The sequence below is a fragment of the Bacillus rossius genome, chromosome 1 (assembly GCF_032445375.1).
Source record: "Bacillus rossius redtenbacheri isolate Brsri chromosome 1, Brsri_v3, whole genome shotgun sequence".
Classification (NCBI taxonomy): domain Eukaryota; kingdom Metazoa; phylum Arthropoda; class Insecta; order Phasmatodea; family Bacillidae; genus Bacillus; species Bacillus rossius.
The window spans coordinates 284,010,047-284,032,235 of record NC_086330.1 but is presented as its reverse complement, the minus strand read 5'-3'; the positions used below and the strand labels follow the sequence as shown (position 1 = coordinate 284,032,235).

The window sequence follows — 22,189 nt, the reverse complement described above, 5'->3', positions numbered from 1 at the left end:
AACTACACATAACTGAGATCGCACTTGTCATAGGGACTCATAACAACACTAAGGTAAGGTGCCCATTTATCGTCCCCCTAAGGGAAACTTGTAATTGTGACGATGTGGTTAGGGATAAAAATATAGAAAAAAATCCTGTAAACAACTCAACTCAATGGCAATGTATGCTGATATCGTAACTGCATGGAATGAACCTTTTGCGACACAGAGACAATAAACATCATTAAAATGTGTTTGTAGAGATTTCAAAAGTGGTGCTCTAATTCCGTCCCCCTTATTCCATATTCGATTTAAGTGTTATTTGCAGTAGCTAACTATGGAAAATTACATTTATAACTTCCGAAACCACAAATGTTTATATTAACACATTAACAATACAAAATGTTGTGAAATAATAATAGTTTTTCATAATAAACGTAAATATACCTATTTGCACACAGTTAAGCATGTAAAATTATCCATCCAAACAGAAATCGCATAAAAAAAATTTGTTTCCTGGGGAGGAAGAACACATTTCATGACACCATTGGAAGCATTTGGTGCACTTAAACCCATTTTTCTCCTCGCTTGTCCTGCGAAAAGTTTTTTCCACAAATAGGGCATGACACATCACCTTCATCAGAACTGTCTTCATCATCGGTCGATACAAGAGGAACGTGTGTTTCGTCCTCGGTGTCACTGGAACTCACATCACATCGCCTTGTTTGCTTCCTGCGTGGTTTTGTAAGCTTAGAGGATGCTCCTGGCACTGGCTGACATGTAGATCCCATGTTGAGCTGTTTTTTTGGTTTGTGGTGCTGGTCCTTTTGTCTGACGCTTTTCACGGTTCTTACGTTTCTCCAAGGAGGCTGTTAGTGCTGTCTTGTGGGGAGATCCTGTAACCAAGAAAGATGTGCCAGCTCTAGCAGATGTTGAAGCCTGGATGATAGGAACCTCTCTAATGTCTCTTGGCCTGATCACTTGGGGTGGACCAGTAGGTGCAATCCCAATTGCAGTTTCATCATTGACTGATTCCTCCACAACCTCCATTGCTTTAGCAGCAAAATGATGCTCTTGAAAGACATCAGGGTTAAATGGATGAATTCCAGTAGCTCGGAACCCATTAGCCGCAGTTTCGAGTGTAGCAGCTTGAAGATAGGCTTCACAAAACAAAGAGGAAACTTGGAGTTTCCTCACAATTCTGTTGGGGTTATTAGCCAACCATTGTTCAATGGCCTTTGCGTACAGAGTTTTCAGTGGAAACATGAACGCCACATCCAACGGCTGCATTTTGTCTGTTGAGTGGGGTGGGAGGCAAACAATTGACACCCCGACTTCCCTTGCCCGGTCAATGACCTCAACATTCCTGGTGTGGGAATAGTGCCCATCCAGTATGAGCACTACAGGCGCCTCTTCTGTAGGCTTAACTATGGATATGAAATGCTCAAACCACATCAGGAACAAAGGTCCAGTAACCCAACCTGATTCTGAGGTTCCACCAATCGAGCCTGGAGGGGCACCATCGAGCAGTTCAACCTGCCACCTTTTCTGCGGAAATATTAGAAGAGGGGGTATGTAGTGGCCGGCAGCTGACATACAGGTTATGACTGTAATTGTTTCCCCACGCTCTGCTGATGACAGTCTGTGCACTTGTTTTTGTCCCTTACTGGTAACCACTCTGGATGCCTTGTGCTGTACCACACTGATCCCAGTTTCGTCCACATTGAAGATTTTCGATGGATCAAAGTTAATTCTTTCAAGTTCGACCTTCAGAAGTGAAAAGAACTTGTGAACGTTATCTTTAGTGAACCCTTTGGCTCTAGCTATTGAGAGGTTCTGTGGCCTCCTCAGAGTAAGTTCAGGATGACGCTTAAAAAATAGTCGGACACACTTTTTACCAGAAGCCTTTGTTTCCCTTGAAAAGGGATTTGGAAGGTTGTTCTTAACAGCAAACTGGTAGGCCATTCGTCTCAAATCTGAGATAGTAAGACCATAGTAATGGTGGTCCATGTCCAGACAGTATTCCACGAGACTATTCTCATGCTCTGAAGAAAAAACAGGTTTTCTTCCAAATTTTGTACTTACACATTCTTCTGGTGTATGAGGAGACTTCACGTAGTCCTTCAGGGTAGCCCTAGGAACGTTGAATAATTTGGCAGCCGCTTAATACCCCATATCTTTGTTTCTCACAGCAATGATGGCTGTCACCATGGCAGCAGAGTTCCAAGATTTTCGGGGAGCCATCTGTGGAGTTACAGAAACAATAATAACATTAATTACATTATTTCAATATCGTTGATTAATTTTATTGCACTAGAAGCTAGTTATTTATATCAGTGTGACATTAATTATGTATATTATTATAAAACATAATTTTATTTCCGTATAAACAAAATACATTCGTTTATAGTTCAAACTGTTTCAATCTATTAAGTGTACAAATATAGCTTCAAGATATTTTGCGCAATGCTATTAAATGTTGTGACGCCGCCGTCAGTGCTCCCTCTGAGAGCACAGGCCGTTGTGTGTCCTCAACACCTGATAAGTGCCGCGCCCCGAACGCGCCCGCGCGCGCAACGTAGTGCAGTGCCCCGAACGGCGTGACGTCAGTCACGGCCTCCTACGTGTGCAAAGCGCCCGGCCGGGTGTGGCACTGCGCAAGGGTACTGTTTTTCATGCATTCGAGAATATAAGCAGAAACTAATAAATCTAAAACCATCAATAATCAATGTTAATGTAATAATCAGTTTATAAAGGGTTATAATTCACAACGCTGGCCGAAGTCATCTTCCCGCGCTCCGCAGTTTTCCCGCGGAATTTCCCCCCTCCCTGGCCCCGGCGGCCAGGGAGGTTAGTCAGTCGCCATCCAGCACTCGCCCGGGCCGGCAGCCCACGCACGGGGAGCCTTCAACTTTCGCGCCAACATTCTGTAACTGCAATAGGTAATTATAGTCCAATCGTTTTTATATCAGCTCCCCGGTCGGCCCAAACCGGCCGTTAGCGATCTCGCGCGGTCTATTAATAAAGTGTGTAGTCCATTCACGGACTTTCTATTTCCTACGTAATTAATTAGGTGACCCCTAGTGGCACCCGCGCCTCACGCTATTACGTCCCACCTCGGGGCATAGTTCTTTGCCCACGCAGGGCGGCACTGCGCCAAACGCGACCACAAACATTCGGACGAGTCATCAACTGGGACTTGCCACGGCCACGTGTACGATATCGTTCAAGATTCCCACGTGTCCGTACCCAGCTTAACGTGGCCCTCGCCACCACGCGGACTAGCCGCCTGTGCATATCCTCCTGTGTTGGACGTACCACAGTGATTTAGTGTAATGTGTTTTCATAAGTAAATTCGCGGGACCTACCGCCCTATAGTGTAATGTGTTTTCATAAGTAAATTCGCGGGACCTACCGCCCTTATAGTGTAATGTGTTTTCATAAGTAATTGGCGGGACCTATCACTCACGTACCTCGCGTTACGTCCGCGGACTTTCGCATAAACCAGGACAGGTTCATCGTGCGCGGAGCTTAGGTCGACGATGAAGCGGCCAGTTACGTGATCGTGCGACATGTAGAGTGTGCTACGCAATAAAACGACTACAAGTACATGTGCATTTCATTAATCAGGCGTCCTGGGAGGCCATAACAACCCGGGGAGTCCTTTGTCGCCGCATCCCTGCCTGCAGCCACGAGGCCAGGAACCCCACCCTTGAGATTCAAAATTAACCCACTAGTGTAAATTTACGTAAATTCAGATCAGGCAACGGGAACGGCATCAAAATGGCGCCCAACTAGTGTGGCTAGAACATCACCAAACTCTTTCGACAATCAAGCCAAGAAAACGAAACGGAGAATTTAGTGGACAAAGGGCTCGAGTAGGGACAGTGCAACAGCGCACAGCGTGGCAACACCGCGCGACGGAGCGGCGCCGCGCCAGCCGGACAACCCCGCCCCCGCATTCCTGCCCGCTCAGTACCCCTCCCCTCCTCCGCCCGAGACCACCCCTCAGCCCGCACGTCACTCCACTCACCACCCCTTCCCTCCTACGCCCGATACCACCCCTCAGCCCGCGCATCGCTCTGCTCACCACCCCTCCACACCACACTCCACCCCTAGGTCAGCTGTGAGGGGTGACGTAGGACAGCCGCGAGCCAAGCACAGTGGAGCAACAAGGTCATAAGTCACCACGAGTCTCTGAAGATGAACGACTTCCAGGAGGCCTACGAGGCATGGGCAAGCGAGGGCTACCCATGCCCAGGGTACAACTGGGAGTACGAGGAACAGGACGAGTGGGAGGATGACGTCACCGCAGAGTACTCTGAGGGGCCGGAAGTAGACTGGATGCCGCCACGATTGTACCACATGACACAGCACGCATCGCCGCTTCCACACACGGCCAGCCACCACGCCGCTGTCGCGGCCAAGATGCCGCCCACTTTAAGAACAACCGAAACACCCGTCCGCACCTCGTCGCCGCCCCCGACGCCGTCGCCGCCCCCGACGCCGACGCCGCCCCCGCCATATGGGGCGGAGACGACATCACCACAGGTAGAGGAAGGCACGCCCATCCAGCCCCTGTGGTACAATTGGCACGCGGGGATCGGGTGGACACGTCAGGACGACGCGGACGCGCCGCCTCCGACGCCGCCCCCTGTTGCCGCCCAGGTGGCAATTGGGCCAATCAGAACGGCCACTTTGCGACTCAGTCGGCCGGATTACCAGGTGGCGGATCACACACAGCACCACTGCGGATCCCGAACACCACCTCCTGCACCACCGACGACGCCGCCCCCAGCCACTGGAGAAGCAGCTGGCGCGGCCGCAAGCCTCAAAATCACCACATCGCGACCTAGTCCGGCAGATCACCAGGTGGCGGATCACACGCAGCGCCACTGCGGATCCCGAACACCACCTCCGGTACCACCGACGACACCGCCCCCAGCCACCGAGAAAGCACGTGGCGCGGCCGCTCGTCTCAAAAGCGCGACATTTCGACCTAGTCTGGCAGACCACCGGGTTGTCGACGCCGTGCCACAAGGCACCGAGGCGGACTTGACAGCCACGACGACGCCGCCGCCGCCGCCGACGCCGCCCCCAACTGCCGTGAAGGCTCACGGGGGGTGGGCGCGATGCAAACCGGCCGTGCTCCCACTCGCGCCGCAGAAGGCGCCATACCGTCGTCTGCCGCGGAGGGCGCCACCACGCGCGCCACCTTGGGCGCGCTGCCGCCTGCCTCTGAGGGCGCCACCACGCGCGCCACCTTGGACGCGCCGCCGCCTGCCGCTGAGGGCGCCACCACGCGCGCCAACTTGGGCGCATCGCCGCCTGCCGCCGCCTGCCGCTGAGGGCGCCACCACGCGCGCCATCTTGGGCACGCCGCCGCCTGCCGCTGAGGGCGCCACCACGCGCGCCACCTTGGGCGCGCCGCCGCCTGCCGCTGAGGGCGCCACCACGCGCGCCACCTTGGGCGCGCCGTCGCCTGCCGCTGAGGGCGCCACCACGCCCGCCAACTTGGGCGCGCCGCCGCCTGCCGCTGAGGGCGCCACCACGTGCGCCACCTTGGGCGCGCCGCCACCTGCCGCTGAGGGCGCCACCACGCGCGCCACCTTGGGCGTGCCGCCGCCTGCCGCTGAGGGCGCCACCACGCGCGCCACCTTGGGCGCGCCGCCGCCTGCCGCTGAGGGCGCCACCACGCGCACCACCTTGGGCGCGCCGCCGCCTGCCGCTGAGGGCGCCACCACGCGCGCCACCTTGGGCGCGCCGCCCCCTGCCGCTGAGGGCGCCACCTCGAACGTGCCGCCGCCTGCCGCCGAAGGCGCCGCCACGCCGCCGCTGCCCACCTCGGCCGCAGCTGACGCTGACGCACAGGTACCTGATGCCGCCCCATGGACAGCCGCTACGGGTCTACCAGGTCAGTGTGCCGGCGTATCTTTAAGTGTGTGTGTAAGGTGTTGAGGCACAGAACGGCCTCGTCGAGGGGGGGGCATTTGACGCCGCCGTCAGTGCTCCCTCTGAGAGCACAGGCCGTTGTGTGTCCTCAACACCTGATAAGTGCCGCGCCCCGAACGCGCCCGCGCGCGCAACGTAGTGCAGTGCCCCGAACGGCGTGACGTCAGTCACGGCCTCCTACGTGTGCAAAGCGCCCGGCCGGGTGTGGCACTGCGCAAGGGTACTGTTTTTCATGCATTCGAGAATATAAACAGAAACTAATAAATCTAAAACCATCAATAATCAATGTTAATGTAATAATCAGTTTATAAAGGGTTATAATTCACAACGCTGGCCGAAGTCATCTTCCCGCGCTCCGCAGTTTTCCCGCGGAATTTCCCCCCTCCCTGGCCCCGGCGGCCAGGGAGGTTAGTCAGTCGCCATCCAGCACTCGCCCGGGCCGGCAGCCCACGCACGGGGAGCCTTCAACTTTCGCGCCAACATTCTGTAACTGCAATAGGTAATTATAGTCCAATCGTTTTTATATCAGCTCCCCGGTCGGCCCAAACCGGCCGTTAGCGATCTCGCGCGGTCTATTAATAAAGTGTGTAGTCCATTCACGGACTTTCTATTTCCTACGTAATTAATTAGGTGACCCCTAGTGGCACCCGCGCCTCACGCTATTACGTCCCACCTCGGGGCATAGTTCTTTGCCCACGCAGGGCGGCACTGCGCCAAACGCGACCACAAACATTCGGACGAGTCATCAACTGGGACTTGCCACGGCCACGTGTACGATATCGTTCAAGATTCCCACGTGTCCGTACCCAGCTTAACGTGGCCCTCGCCACCACGCGGACTAGCCGCCTGTGCATATCCTCCTGTGTTGGACGTACCACAGTGATTTAGTGTAATGTGTTTTCATAAGTAAATTCGCGGGACCTACCGCCCTATAGTGTAATGTGTTTTCATAAGTAAATTCGCGGGACCTACCGCCCTTATAGTGTAATGTGTTTTCATAAGTAATTGGCGGGACCTATCACTCACGTACCTCGCGTTACGTCCGCGGACTTTCGCATAAACCAGGACAGGTTCATCGTGCGCGGAGCTTAGGTCGACGATGAAGCGGCCAGTTACGTGATCGTGCGACATGTAGAGTGTGCTACGCAATAAAACGACTACAAGTACGTGTGCATTTCATTAATCAGGCGTCCTGGGAGGCCATAACAGCCCGGGGAGTCCTTTGTCGCCGCATCCCTGCCTGCAGCCACGAGGCCAGGAACCCCACCCTTGAGATTCAAAATTAACCCACTAGTGTAAATTTACGTAAATTCAGATCAGGCAATGGGGACGGCGTCAGTTGTTTATTAAACAATTTTAAATAGGTAGGTATGTGTGCAAGGTTTCTACCTACCAAAATTATACTTAAAATTAACATGGATGTAGGGGACGGATTTAAGGATCCCTGAGTCGTTGGGTTCCTAAATCCGTCCCCGGGACGGATTTAGGATTTACACGGGGGGCGAATTTAGGAATATCGCAAACATAAACACAGCCGCCATTCCTGTCACACCTTTTTAAATAACGGTAACCGGAAAGCTGCTACACAAAGTTCAGACTGTATTTTACATGCAATAAACAAAACAATAAGATAAAACATACCTGGAAGCATCACAATATGGTTGTGAAGTTAAATACAAATATGTTCAAGTTTCGCCTCAAAGTTATAACGCAAATATATGGCGGCGACGAACAGAACGTCCGGATTTTCTCGTTGTCGACTCTCTACTGGATCGTTCCGAAGTGTTTCGTAGCCTCTGGGACAGGTGGCAGCACCTTCCTTGTAAGATAGCGTAGGGGACGGATTTAGGAGCGGGGACGGGATTTGGGCACTTTACCTTACTCTCTAGAAGACAAAGACTAGTTCTGTACTGACATTGTGATTGTGCTGCCACCTATGAACAAGTTAGAAAATGAAACCTACTTGCTAGAATAATGATCATATTCCTGGTCACCGGTAATAATAAATATTTTTATTTTTTATTTTTACATATTGCAATTTGTATTTTTCAAGTAAAATAAACATACTAAACATATTATTGTGAATAATTATAACTGGTGTAAATTAGTAAATTATCAGCCATTTTAACTAAATGTAATGTGCATCACTACATTTTTGGAAGAACTAGCCAGTGCAATAACGTTGCATGATTTTTAATAATTTTAACTAATTTAGAATATAAAGTTTGTTTATTACATTTCTTATCAAGCTAGAGATGTCTTGTTAAATGTTCCCTATAATTGTAAACAGTTCACAGCAAAAATACATTTATTTTTCCTGTTTTGTGATATTCACCCCTATATTGGTGGGAGGCCCACTCTTGGTGGGTGGCCCAGGGCCCGGGCCCCTTGGGCCCACCCCTTAATCCGGCCCTGCTCATCTGGCCAGGACCTCGGACAGCAGTGTTACGACAATTGCTCCCGCTGAAATAGGAACGAGCGAAATATCCAACTTGAATGTAATTCACTTACGGATTAATATTTGCAAATAAAACAAGTTTTTTTTCTAAAGAATTATACCATTATTTTTAATGTCTCTTACCATGATATGATGCTGACGTCCCAAAGGTGCCATACACGATCAGTCTGACAGTTCGGACTTAGCAGTCGGAACTTTCGTGTGTGTGCAAGGTTAAGCTGATCATGATAATCAAAGCTTTCGCTCCGCAAACTTATAACGCGCGAGTTCCTAAGCCCTTGCGGACCGCCATGTACATACTCCCTGGTGAGGCTGATCCGCCGGAACAAGGCGTGGCTCTGAACCTGCCAATTTCGATTTAAGATTTTTTTTTTTACCTACACCATTGCTGGTTATACTGCATGTCTTTAGAAATCTCAATGACGGACAGAAAAAATAATGAATATGCACATAGAAAACAAGCCTAAATAAGCCGACGTCAAAACAATTATAAACATTGCACAAAAAAATTACGTGGAAGGAATAAGTCAAAACATTATTACAGCACAGACGGACACAGGCGTGGCGAGGGAAACCGACTGATCGTGTGGGGGGAATGCTTCAGTTCATTCCAAACTGTCAGATCGGACTGAGCAGTCCGACTGGGAGCTGGACTGATCGTGTGTGGGGGCCGTAACATCCGTGCGTCAGCACTGTAGGCTGGGCGTGCACGGAATGAGGCGCAACACGACACGACGCGACATTTTGTCTGATAGTAGTTGACTTCCGTGTATTTACATAACTGCGATGCACACACTATTAGACAAGGCACGACGCCACAAGACTGTCGCAATCAGACAACATCAAATGATTGTTCCAACTTCATCGCGAGCAGACTGTCCGATGGCTGCAGTGTTCTGCGCATGCGCGAGTATACAAATTGAGTCAACAAAGGCATGCCATAGTGTGTTTATAGCTGGCTAGTTAAAGTATGGTTTTCATTATTCCTCTATTTTGAGTAAATATTCACTTTTAAAGTACTTAAATAAACTTTTCTTCAGCATGGAGCCGGATGCAACAATTAGTATGTTTTGCACAGGAAAGACCATTTTTATATAATTCATTTTTGAAGGAGTGTCACTAAAACTATTTTATTTAAAGAATGTGGGGAGAAATGACGTAACGCAAATACGGTGTTAAGCTGTCGCAAAGTACCATGTGGTGTTGTCTGATTCTGTGCGCGCCCTGGCTAAGTGTGGTGGTGTATACTTCCCGCACAACAGTCCTGTCGGCAGGCGGTCCACGCCGCGAGGGCAGCGCGCGCCTCGGAGACCACAGTCACTGCGTGTCCACTGCCGCACCCGCTCTGCCGGCCTGCTCTCGAACTAGGTGCCGCGCATCACTCGCTCTCGTAAGTGGGAACTTAGCGGGCGTTGCCGTGGGCTGGTGGGGTTTCCCCCCACCACCGCTGATTCTGTCGATGCTCCATCAGCACCTCATAGGTTGACAACAGGCTCTTACGAGGGTCGGCTGGTTCTCTGAACCTGCCAATTTCGATTTAAATTTTTTTTTTACCTACGCCATTGCTGGTTATACTGCATATCTTTAGAAATCTTAATGCCGGGCAGAAAAAAATAATGAATATGCACATAGAAAACAAGCCTAAATAAGCCGACGTCAAAACAATTATAAACATTGCACAAAAAATTCCGTGGAAGGAATAAGTCAAAACATTATTACAGCACAGACGGACACAGTAAGCTAACAACGACGAAACATTAGCAGCAAGGACAGTAAATAAAGACAAAAAACGTCCTTGGACAACAAAGTGACAAACAGACGAACCCAACATTTATACTTATCATATAATGTGGAATTCACATTTACAACACAGAGACGCACAGGCGAACCCAGTGATACATAAGTACGCCCCGGGGGCTCGACCCCAGAAAACAATTAAGGAACAAGACATTAAGACACAGTTATTAATTCACATGCATTTAACTAAGGATAAGTAAAATTTTAATGCAGATGTCATTAGTTTTTGACTATAAATTGTACATAAGTATTAAACGCTGTTTGTACTAAAGTAAAGTTTAGTTTGGCACACCAATATGCTTAGTAGGCCTACATCCCTCGATGTTCGCGAAAGATTATATATATATATATATATATATATTAGAGGTGGGTCGAAAAGTATCAACCTTATACTTTGTCACTGATACGCGCCTGTATCAGGAACGGCAAACGAGTACACTTGAAAAGTATCAGAGACTTTAGTATCAGTTCAGAATTCACCTGGAACAACACCACGGCCAATGAGCGCAGTACCCGATCGCAGATGACGGTCACTTTGGCGGAGCTTGTGAAAGGGGAGGGAGCAGGAACGACGAATAAGGGATAAAGAAGGGAAAGAATGTAGGGGAGGAAGCGCAGGGGAAAGCGTTGAAGCCTTGAAGGAGAGGCGCAAAGCGATATTGTTACAAGCAGGGCTGCCACTCATGGGTTTTTCCACCCAGATCTGGGTTTTTCCAATGATGTTTGGGTTTCTGGGTTTTTAAATAATGAATTCCAACAATTCTAGGTTTTTTATAATTTTAATTGTTTTTATACCTAAAACAATAATAAAGGTAGTAGCTACTGTATCTGTTGCAATATCTGTTTGATAAATGCAAACAAGTCTATGTGTTTCACACACAAAAATACATATAAACACAAAACTAGTTTTCAAGAAGCTAAGTCGAATATTAAATTAGACACATTCTTCAAAGAGGCTTGCAGAACACAAAACCAATGCAACAATTAACCTTCAAACCAATCTTGTAGAATCAGACTCTGAATAAAGACTAACGTACATGATGCAGTTTTATAAAAACAATTACCGGTTTAAAGAATGCAGTGATGGTGTTTGTTTTGTCATGTATATATTTGTAGGTTTTTTTATGATATGTGCTGGTCCAAGAATTACTTATACAGCCATTTTGCTGCAGTGTAATTTTCTTGTATTGGTTGTATTTAACCGTTTTCAGTCTTGTAAGGTAATTAATTGTTTTATATTAAAACCAGTTATGTTTATATTTTTGAATTAGTACGCAAACATTTTCAACGATAGAATTTTAGACGCATCTGGGTTTTTACCCATGTGTCTGGGTTTTTTTGTAGGTTATCTAGGTTTTTCATGAATATCAGAGTGGCAGCCCTGGTTACAAGTCGTTTTGTTTATTGTCCTACTTCAAAGTACGCTCAGTGCGCAGTGCGTGCACCGTCTCGTTCAATAATAAAACTAATGAAATTTTAATATTAAAAAGTACATTAATACAAGATATAATATTTATATTTGTGCACCTAACAGCTATGAAAATGCAAATAAATTCTCAGTTGACACTAATAACAGATGTTAATCAACATATGGACTTTCTTTTTTCGAAAACAATTAGTAACTAGTGTTTTTATACATTAAAAATTCACGATTTTATCAAAAATAAAAAATAAAAAAACAGATAGGTACATTAGTGAGCATACTATATCAATGTTTTTTCAAATGTTTCTTCAGATTAGTCGATGATTTATAACTCAGTTTTTGTTTACACAAATTACAATTAGCAAACTCATTATTTTCCGTGAAAAAATTCCACACAAATGAAGTCTTTTTCGTGCACTTATCCATTCCTTATTTCACTATAAAGATACTAACTACAAAGCATGACAGCCCGCAACATGGTGATACACGGCCAGGACGAACTGCAGTGAATGTTGAACTGATTGATACTGGTTGTATCAGGCGGGCATGAGAGTATCAGAGGTAGAGAATTACCAGGCGTGATAAATAATGTATCAGATTCTCCTTCCGGTCGCACGGTCTGCGTACGCGGAGCTTTGTTGCCTCCTGGGACCGTCTAATACAGAAGTATCAGAGACTTGTAACATGGTACAATGCTGTATCAGTATCAGGTTGGAACAGATACCGAAAATTGCTGTAACAACCCACCTCTAATATATATATATATATATATATATATATATATATATATATATATATATATATATATATATATATAGAATAAATGACATGGATCCACCAGCTTTCTGAGATTTCTGTGACTTCCACAGATGACAGCACCGTTTTTATACATTTCTGTTCCAAGCGACTTCCGTTCCATTCATGAAATTACTCCAACCAAATGCCATATACCGTGAGCTAAAATGTTCATACATATTATAAAGTATGCTTTGTTTACATAAGCTGAATTTAACAGCTTTGTTTAAAAATCGTAAGCCAATGAAGTCCTTGTGCGCAAAGGTATAGAATCTGTCTATACGGAGTGAGTCAGAATTAGACCGACAAACATCGGCTGCAGGTTCATCGCGAAAAAATAGGTTCGTGTATTTTTAAGATGGACCAATGAGTCTAAATAATGTTTGGTTTTATACAGTTATACAAATTATTAAAATAAAATAATATTGGGTAACAGCATTACTTTCGTTTCATTTTACTAACGTTAGTTATCCCCAATTATTCCAAAGAAATAATATTATTACAGCATTGACAGCTACAAGTTTTGCTGTGGTTGATGAACTTTGTTCTACTAAACACTATCCAGACGCTCACTGTTCTATCTAAAATACTTTCTCTATTGTTTGCATTAAACCAGCACTTTAGACAATAAATCGTAAACATTTCTGCTCGACGAACTTACAACCGAAGTTTGTCGATCTAATTCTTAATCACTCTGTAGAATATGTATCTAGTCTATGCGCTGTCTCACAGTTGAGATAGGTTCGAATCGTAACGCACGTTTCGTATCGACAATCGATCACTTCGACCGGAATTCACCGTCGCGTTGTGAGGAGTGGTGGTTGCAGGAGGGGTGGGATAGGGTGTGTGCGATCATGTGATAGGTCCTCGGATCGACACCCGCGCATGCGCCGTGTTAGGAGACTCCGCCGTGGCAATTCAGTTGGTCTTCGCACGGCGGGCTGCCGACAACGGTATTAAAGAGAGAAAAAAACAGAAGACTGGAAGTGTCCCAGAAGAAGTCGTCTTCATCTACACCGACGCCGTAAGAACAGCATTCCCGCCAAAATGGTGAGAGGCTCCGAGCCTGCAGTGCAGTGCAGTGCATATAGTAAACATCTTGTAAAACTGAGCCATCAACGCACGTTGTTTCCTCCCATTCCATAATACACGAAAACATAACAAATGGCAACCAATGAGATTGAACTTCACGGTTACAAAAAAAAATATTTTATTGAAAAACCATTTTTGATATCTGAGAAGAAAACACGATCAGGATTTACGTATTTAATAAAAATAAACCAAAAAGTAATGTTAGAACACTAATTCTTACACTTCAAACAATTGTTAACGTATTTAAATCGTACATTGCTATCCTCACAGCCAAATACTCGCCATCTATTAGTCGCACGGAGTACCGTAAACGAAAGAGCTGAGTATTGCCGAGTTAATACTTACGAGTCGGTGTTCGCATAGTGCCATTCCGTGAGATCCGTCTCCGTTTACGTAACATTGTAAAACAGACCTCACAGAACTGTTGTAGCGACGCTGCCTTAAATCTGGCAATTTTTCTGTTATGACTCCTATATTTAAATGAATATGTATCCTTATTATTCGAACGTCAAGGCACGAATAACATATTTCAAAGCTTCCTCACGTTGTTATCGTCTGGTATCAATCCCCCTGCCCCAGTCTGTTACCACCAGGAGATGACGACGTAACACTAGCTATAGGTCGTTGATTGCAAGGGTCTAGGGCTTGGTCCCGTGGTTCATCGAGTACCACTTGTGCTGAAAATTGTAATCCTCCTTGAAGGGCCCGTTGTACCATGCACCCGATATACATGACGTCCAGCGTGGCCACACAAGCTTGAGGTTATCATGAATTCGCTCGTTCAAACACATTTACCCATTAAGTGACAACTATCTCTGCACAGTAAAAAATAAGTAAGCGAGTCTTTCAGTGCTCGCCAGTGATGTGTAACATCTGACCTCGGTAACGAGCAAATTCACGTGTTTACATGTTGCAAATACACTTATAATACGAAATTCAAACACGATAATTTAACGTACAATTCCTTAAAAATAATTCCGAGCATGATAAGTATACATAAATTGCGTTTTCAATTATATTCCTATACCCGTATCTCACGTAGTTTCCGTACCCGCCCCCAGAGCAGCTAAGTCGGCTAATGAATAGTTTGATTGGCATACCCAAAATTTGAAATATATAATGAAATGGCTCCAATAAAAGCGAAAAAGGCTTGAAAAAAAAAACCCCCGTTTTGCACTTGATTTTCGAAAACATCTGTAACCTCAACTACAGTTGGAGACAGAAATTTGACAGTTTGGCAGGTCCTCAAACAATCAGGTTTAGAAGTATGGTAGCATGTATGGATGGTTCTGTGGTAGAATTAGCAGAGTGCTGGCAGTTTTCGTGGATTTTTTGTAATGGTTTGTTCCAATTTATATGAAAGTTTTTGAACAAGGTTATGTTAGCCAATCAGAATGAAGTGCTAGTGTGCCCCTAGTGTTAAAAACAGTAATGCATTTTGGAGCTACGGAATTGTTTTGATGACTGTATTGAAATGCGGTGAACGTGTGGTCTGTTGAAGCAGTTTGAGCATTATGCGACAATTCATGTGTATCCAATACAAAATTTATATAAAATCATCCTTACCTCAACTCCAATACAAGCAATGTCGAAGCACCGCAACCATATTTTTTAAAATAAATTTTCTGGTCACCGCCGAACAACCTTTTTAATATATAAGCACTTCTACTATAATTACTGCTACCGCACTTAACATTAATTTCCGTCGAGAAGGAAGCATTTGTTTACGATCACGCCTCTCACAAGCTAGGCCTACACCAGTCACAATTCTACGCGTGATAGTTTTTTCCATAGAACAATCCATACCTGCTGTCGTGGAGGCTTGGCATGCGGTTTTAATGGAATCTTCCAGAGGAATCTGTACGAAAACTTCCGTGTGATAGGGCCTTAAACTTGCTACACTTCACTTTTAATACTCAACTGTAAACAACGCGGTCTAATAATACCTACATCATTGTATCTACCCATGAGTTATTTAATGTTGCATTCGTCTGTATTATAGGTAATTTTTCGAACTACTCAATCAATATTGGCGAAAGGCCCCACAGTTCACAGTTATTCTACATGTTTTGTTCCAGACTACGCTAGGTAGCTTATAAGGCCTGCCGGTGATTTTGACTCCTCGTGGATCGGTCTGACTGATCTGTCTGACCGTGACGTCCGACCATGCTGTCTGATTCGTTTTCTGTAGCCACATCTTCTGTAGCACATTCGTGTGCCATACTCACGTGTCTGATGTTATTTGTTTCACATTACACTATTAGTAATGGAGGGCAGCACTAGAGATTGCTTGGCTTTACTCAAGAGATTTATACAAAATACAGGTTAAATGACAATCGTAAAAGGGAATTTTCATACGTTTCTTAAATATTTGTTCGTGTTTAATATGTATTTTGGCCAAACCTGTTATTTCCAAGCTTACATACTTTTATAATTTTTGTTTACTTTTCGAGTACCTCGTTTTCCGTTTCAAAAAAACTAAACCAAGGAAAAAAGCTAAAAATTAAAATGATTGATTAGAAATTATTATTTTCGTGCTATTTTACATTTGGTTTGTACTCATCATTATTCTCATTGGCGAATATTGTCCGACCTCGGAAGTTCAAGTTCGCCAGCTCTGGTCAGACAGATCCTCACCGCGCGACTGTAACATCAGCACCTCACGTCATAGATCATGTCGACCAATCAAATGCCATACTCGCATCTGCGCCATCAGCTCCGACGCGACTGTGCAAATGTGACAGGGCATTTGAATCATTTTGTATAGGCCTATGTCGTTTCTCCGCCCCAGCATGTATCGTGTGCCACTTAACGACCACCAAGCAGCTCTCTCAATCGATGAGGAAATGTATAAGTCATTGTTTCCTGTCGTTAAAATGCCCGTCCCTTCCCACTCCTCCTCCCTTTTCACTCCCCCTCTATTTTAGCCCCTCCCCCCCCCCCCTTCCTTCGACAAACTAGCGCGTTCACGCGCGGAAGTGTTGCGTGCGCGCCGCGACATACAGCGCTCCCCGCGGGCTATCGAGCTACTAACGACCAGCCCGCGGAAAATCGAAGTAGGACTGACTGGTATTCCAACTCAGATGCCGCGCCTTTCCTGTTTGTAATTATTGATGTGTCCATCTTAGCTCTCGGCATACGTCATTTAGTGGGAGTAATTTCGTGAATGCGACGGAAGTAAAGAAACGGAAATGTGTAACAACCACGGTGCTGCTGTCTGTGGCGGATGACGCAAAAAAAAAGTTCACTAATCCAAAGGAAAACTTTATAGTATTAACTGTTTAATGAGTTTGAACAAGATGGACAGTATTTTAATAAAATTCCTTGTCGAAAATCAGGTCCAAAGCCGGGTTATACTTAGTATTTTTTCAAGTGTTTTTTTTTTCGCTTTTATCGGAGTCGTTTCATTATATAGTTTAAAATTATGGTCTGCTAATCAAATGATTCAATAGTCGATGTAGCTGCTCCGGAAGAGAATTATAGCGGTGGGTATGGGAACTACGTGTGATTCGCGTCCATAAATGTAGTAGTTGAAAATACTGTTTGCGTATATTTATCAAGCTCGGCATTTTCTTCTTTAATTCTCTGTTAAATTAATTGTCAGTGTTTCGTATTATGAGTGTGTTTGCAACATGAGAACACGTAAATGTTCTCGTTACCGAGGTTAGATGTTACACATCACTGGCGAATACTGAAAGGCTTGCTCGCATTTATTTATTAAAATTTATTTTAACGTGTTTATAAATTGGCCTAGTTAGTTATACATTTTAAACGTTACGGGTCGGATTTTCATAGTAGGAGTTTTTTTTTCTCTGGGCTAGTTTGTGTAACAAATTATATATACAGGATATCACAAAACTCAACGTCGAGCCGAGAAGGTGATACGTGATACACCAATTACTGAGGTTTTTAACAGAAAAACCAAAAATTAAAAATGTGAGTTTTAGGCATTTATTTTTAAAATTTTTAATATCCCCAGCATGCACCAAATTAGTAGATACTTGATAGTGACTACAAACTTTTGTTACGCCATTGAATAAACCTACTATTTATAATAATTCAGAATAAAATAAAAAAATCTATATTTTGTGGGGGAGGGGGCTGGAAAAAATGGGTTTGGTTCGGGAGGGGGAAAATTATTTGTATGACTTAAAATTTTGCATCGGATAACTTTAAGTATTCATACTGAAAACAATTTTACTATTTTTACTTTGCAAGTTATTTGAAAATATGGCTGGCTCTTTTAAGCAAGATTTTAAAATGGTACAACATTGACCACTTCTTAAAAAAATGTTTTGCTATTATAGATAGTAATGATGAATATAAGTCGTACTACGAACATTTTTTCCCAGAAGTTTAGAATCTTTTATTTTAATTTGAATTGTTATCATTAAAAATGTTATTCAATATTGCGTAACAAGTAAAAGTATATAAAATTTTGCTGCAGGGTGTAAATTTTCAAACTAATGAATAAATGCCAATAATTAAAAAACTAGGTCACACAATTCAATTTTTATTTTTGATTTAAAACCATCATTAATTGGCCTATCAACTATTCTCATTATATACAAATAAACAACGAAAACATAATAATTATATAAAACGCATAAGTTAGTTGGTAACTTTAAAATCCGTATACAGAATATCCCATAATTCAACGTCAAGCCGAGAACAAGTGATTGGCCAGTACATTACAGTTCTGAATAAACAAAATAATAAAATAAAAATAAAAAAGTGTCGGTTTTCGAGTTGTAGGCATTTTCCAAAAGTTTTTAATACTACCCTCTGCAACAAGTTTTTAATATACTGTGACGAAAAATATACGTGAAAAAAAATTATGACCTTTTATCCCCTAAGGTTAGGATGCAACAGAAAGGTTTAGAAATTCGCAAGCAGGCGTAATATACCAGCTTATTTATTGACAGAAATCACACAATCGAAATATCACACCATTCCATATTAATAAGAGATTTGAACTTCATCGCATAATTCCTGAATTTGGAAGAGCTGTCAACACACAAGGAAACTGGCAGTAACTATCGCGTATTTTAAATAACAATTCTAAGATACTTTTAACTCGTTCTGTGCTACATGAATTAAAAAAGATATTAACATTATAAATAATTGCTGAGCCTTCGAAACGAATCTTATTGACAGGACAAGTAAACTTCCAATTAAGGCTCATCATAATAAAATATCTTTAAAGACAATTAACTCTCACTAAGAAATTGTAGCCCAAGAACCGCTAATATAAAAAGATCTCCAATAGAAACATTAAAAAACCTTCATTAAAGGGTATGTTAAATGAGCTGCACAAATGTGGCGATGAGATCATTATTTGTTTCGAGAACCACCACGGGAAGTAACCACAAAAGACAAGTAGAATTAGCACGCCAATTATAGAAGTGGCACAGGCGTTTAAGATTTACTAGTTTCTTCGTCAAGTGAATGTAAACCACCGCCAGACTCGCGGTCACAAATTGCTGGTTTACTCGCCTCCTGCCGATAAACGTTATCCCTGTCGCCCCGCATGAGGCGTTGTCAAGCGAGTAGCGCACTCGTTCTGCCAGCCGCTCCAAGAACGAGTCACCTTGAGCGGTCCACGTCTCGCGACGCTGTTGTCTTGTCTTCCAGCAAGGACAATGGTACCACGAGAACTCCTGTTATCGCCACTCCTTCCTCCCCACAGCTGCCAGTGGAAAGGACAAACTTCAAGTTGCTTTCGGACGTGAATAACGATATTAAACATAGAGTGATTGTTAAGTGTTGTGTTCGGTCCGTGTGACAGACGACAAGTGTCTATTATAAAACTCATTGATACGGTTTATGCAACGAATACCTCGACAACTTCGCTACCGCACTCGCCTCGTCTATGCCGAGTTGCACGCCTTGTCAGCTCGCCAACTCGGACCACGAGTTCAAACATTTATCGGTTGTCGAACGATTTGCCACTCGCTCTCCAGCGGGCATTTCTTTTGAGGTCACACTTCTCTGACGTCTCCTTCAGAGTGTTTTTCTAAACGCTCGTGCTGAAGGGCTTGCCCACTGCCGTCCACGTCACTTCCGGCGACTCGGCGGCGTGGCGGCGGCGACGGGCGCAAAGGCCTGGAAAGTTCTCTACAAGCCTCGCTACAACTGAGCGCAACCTCCACGCGGCGGTCAAACTAACTGGATTGCTCTGTGCGGTTCACTCCCGAGCTTTGCGAGTCCAACTCCCCTGCTGGTCTGTGAGTATCGCTGGTTGCAAGGGTCACCGACTATGGCAATCATCTGGAGGAGCGCATGGCACTTTGACACGATCAGCCTGTAAAAACCTTCGATTAGCGATGAACGAGGTGAAGATAAGCTAACACATTAAGGCTAATTCGACAGGATTTCAGGAAGGCCATTTGGTATAGCTGAACACCCGCAAGTAAGTAAGGGGGAGACCGGTTCCCTAAGCTTCAAGCGGTATGAGATGGCCCATTAGAAGTGTTTAAATTGTTCAATGATGTGGTATACCGCATTCAGATAGGAAAGAGGTGACGGATGAAAGTGTTATATTTGGACCGATTGAGGAAATATGCCGAAATAGACGTGTAACTTGTTCAGGAAGAACGGTTGGGCATTGTTACGAGTATACTGGAGGCGGGCCTGCTAGCCAATCAGCTGGCTCGTTAGGCCACGGGTGGGGCGCTGGCCATTAGCACGACTCTCCTAATTGGATTTGCAACAGCGTGTCACTACCCCCTCCCCACAATTCCCCCTTCCACAGCGATTTGTCATCGAACTCTCCACCCCTCTACGGGCTCACAGAGCCCGCCGCATGGCGTGACTTAACTAGATCGCCGTTGTTCTGGGAGCTTCGGATGTCAAGTTAACCCTGATGACGCGACACCTCGAAAGGATGCAAGACCATTCCAGAAGTGTCCTGAGGGGTATAAAAACTGTGAAACCAGACTCCGAGGCAGTGGAGTGAAGAGGGCGAGTGACCCCTAGGTGAGCGAAGGTGGACGACGAGCGACGTGCTTCGTGCGTGGAGACTGGTGCATCGGGAACCAGCATTCGGGACTTTGATGGATGTGCGACGGACGAGTGAGTAATGCGAGGCAGTGTGTTGGGACAGAGGTGAGCGGTGAAATACAAGCAGTCGTGAGAGCCACTGCCGAGCCGAGCTCCAGAGGGGAGAGTATATTGTGGACTTTATAAAAGAGCCATACATTTGTGGACATACATTTTAAGCATTGTGATTTAATTATTACTATAAATTTTAGTTGATAACTTTACGTGTATTTAGTTAACTGGGGTATCCTTTCCGAACTCTTTTTCCTTCTGTAACAGTATTATTGAAGTATTTAATTAATTCTCTGTTTTGTATATGTGTATAAATAATTAAGTTATTCGATTTTGTTGATGAAATAGACCTAATATACATTAAGATTGATTTTTAAATTAGTTTTTATTAAATTGAGATAAAAATATTACATTAATTTGACAGAATATTCTCCTTTTTATTATTTTGTGCATCTTCAATATTTAATTAATTTTAATTTGAAGAGTACGTTTTGCAATGTATTTCTGCAACGTTAGTAATGCTCTTTCGTATGGAAACCCTCCAGTTGTACAGTTACCGGTATACATAAATAATTAAATTAAAATAATCATTAGTAGGAATAAAATAATTATATTTTATGTAACAGTTCATAAATGTTGACAAAACAGCAGCGAACACCGTTTCTAAGTGGTAGGCATTGCTTCTTACGAGGAAAATGGCTAGTTCTCAGAGTATTTAGAAAAATAAATCAACTTAAAAGTCACCTATATTCTGGTTCAGTCAGAAGTAATACTTTAACTTAGAGTCGAGAAATACCTAGATAAATAATTGATTACAAGTGCATTTATAAAAGGGAATAGTGGTATCCATTCATTTTAAAAAGTTTATTACTATATTTTCTAGTATTTTTTAAGCTAGTATAATCATTTTTAATTTCATCACACAATTTTAAAATCTACAAATAATTAAATAAAAATAAATCTTCGTCCTTGGTCCCGTAGTTTCTAATCGCTTCGCTTTATTTTTCCATTGTTTCTCTCCCGGTAAAGCGGGTGGAGTGTCCCGTCCTACGGTAACACTGTTACTTTTGCCTCTCATCCCTGTAGCACCGCAACCGGTGTTCTCTCAATGCCATGATGAGGGGGGTCAGCATGTTTAACCATTATACATATAATTTTTTGTGATTGAGTTTTCTTTATATTGATTGCCACACCAAAATCTCAGGTAAAAGTAGATCTTTAGAACCCCAACGTTTACACACGATTTTGCTTGATAAAATAAAACTGATTATTTTATATTTCAGTTATTGCTTTAAGTACTTTGTTTTAAGTAAATTGTTTGATGATATCATTTAAACAAATATATATGTGTGTGTTATTTAATACGTGAAACACACATTTCAAGTTTCAGGTTTTCTTATTTTGCCTTCACCCCCCCCCCCCTCCCCCGTGGGAGAGAGAGGGTCCGGACCCTCCCCCCTCCCCTCCCGGCTACGTGCCTGGTTGGCAGCGGCGGCCTGTGAATCTTAAACCTGGTCCTTTGGCGGAGGCGTGCCACCTCGCAACTCAACCACCGGGGCTCCTGGCATGAGGGTGATTGTTAGCTCACGAGCAAATTGTACAATATACAGAATGATTCACGATTCTGTCACATCTAGTGA

At 44.3% G+C, this 22,189-nt stretch overlaps 1 protein-coding gene across 3 annotated transcripts in view; it reads left to right on the top strand.

The window, feature by feature from the left end:
• Positions 1–13,355: 13,355 nt before the first annotated feature.
• The window catches only part of LOC134527667 (tubulin alpha-1C chain-like), a 105,683-nt gene continuing 96,849 nt past the window's right edge, over positions 13,356–22,189 (top strand). For all 3 annotated transcript variants that reach the window (XM_063360544.1, XM_063360541.1, XM_063360543.1), the window contains exon 1: positions 13,356–13,454. In XM_063360544.1, the coding sequence (XP_063216614.1) occupies positions 13,452–13,454 (3 nt within the window). In that variant the 5' untranslated portion in view covers positions 13,356–13,451. The remainder of the gene's footprint in view (positions 13,455–22,189) is intronic.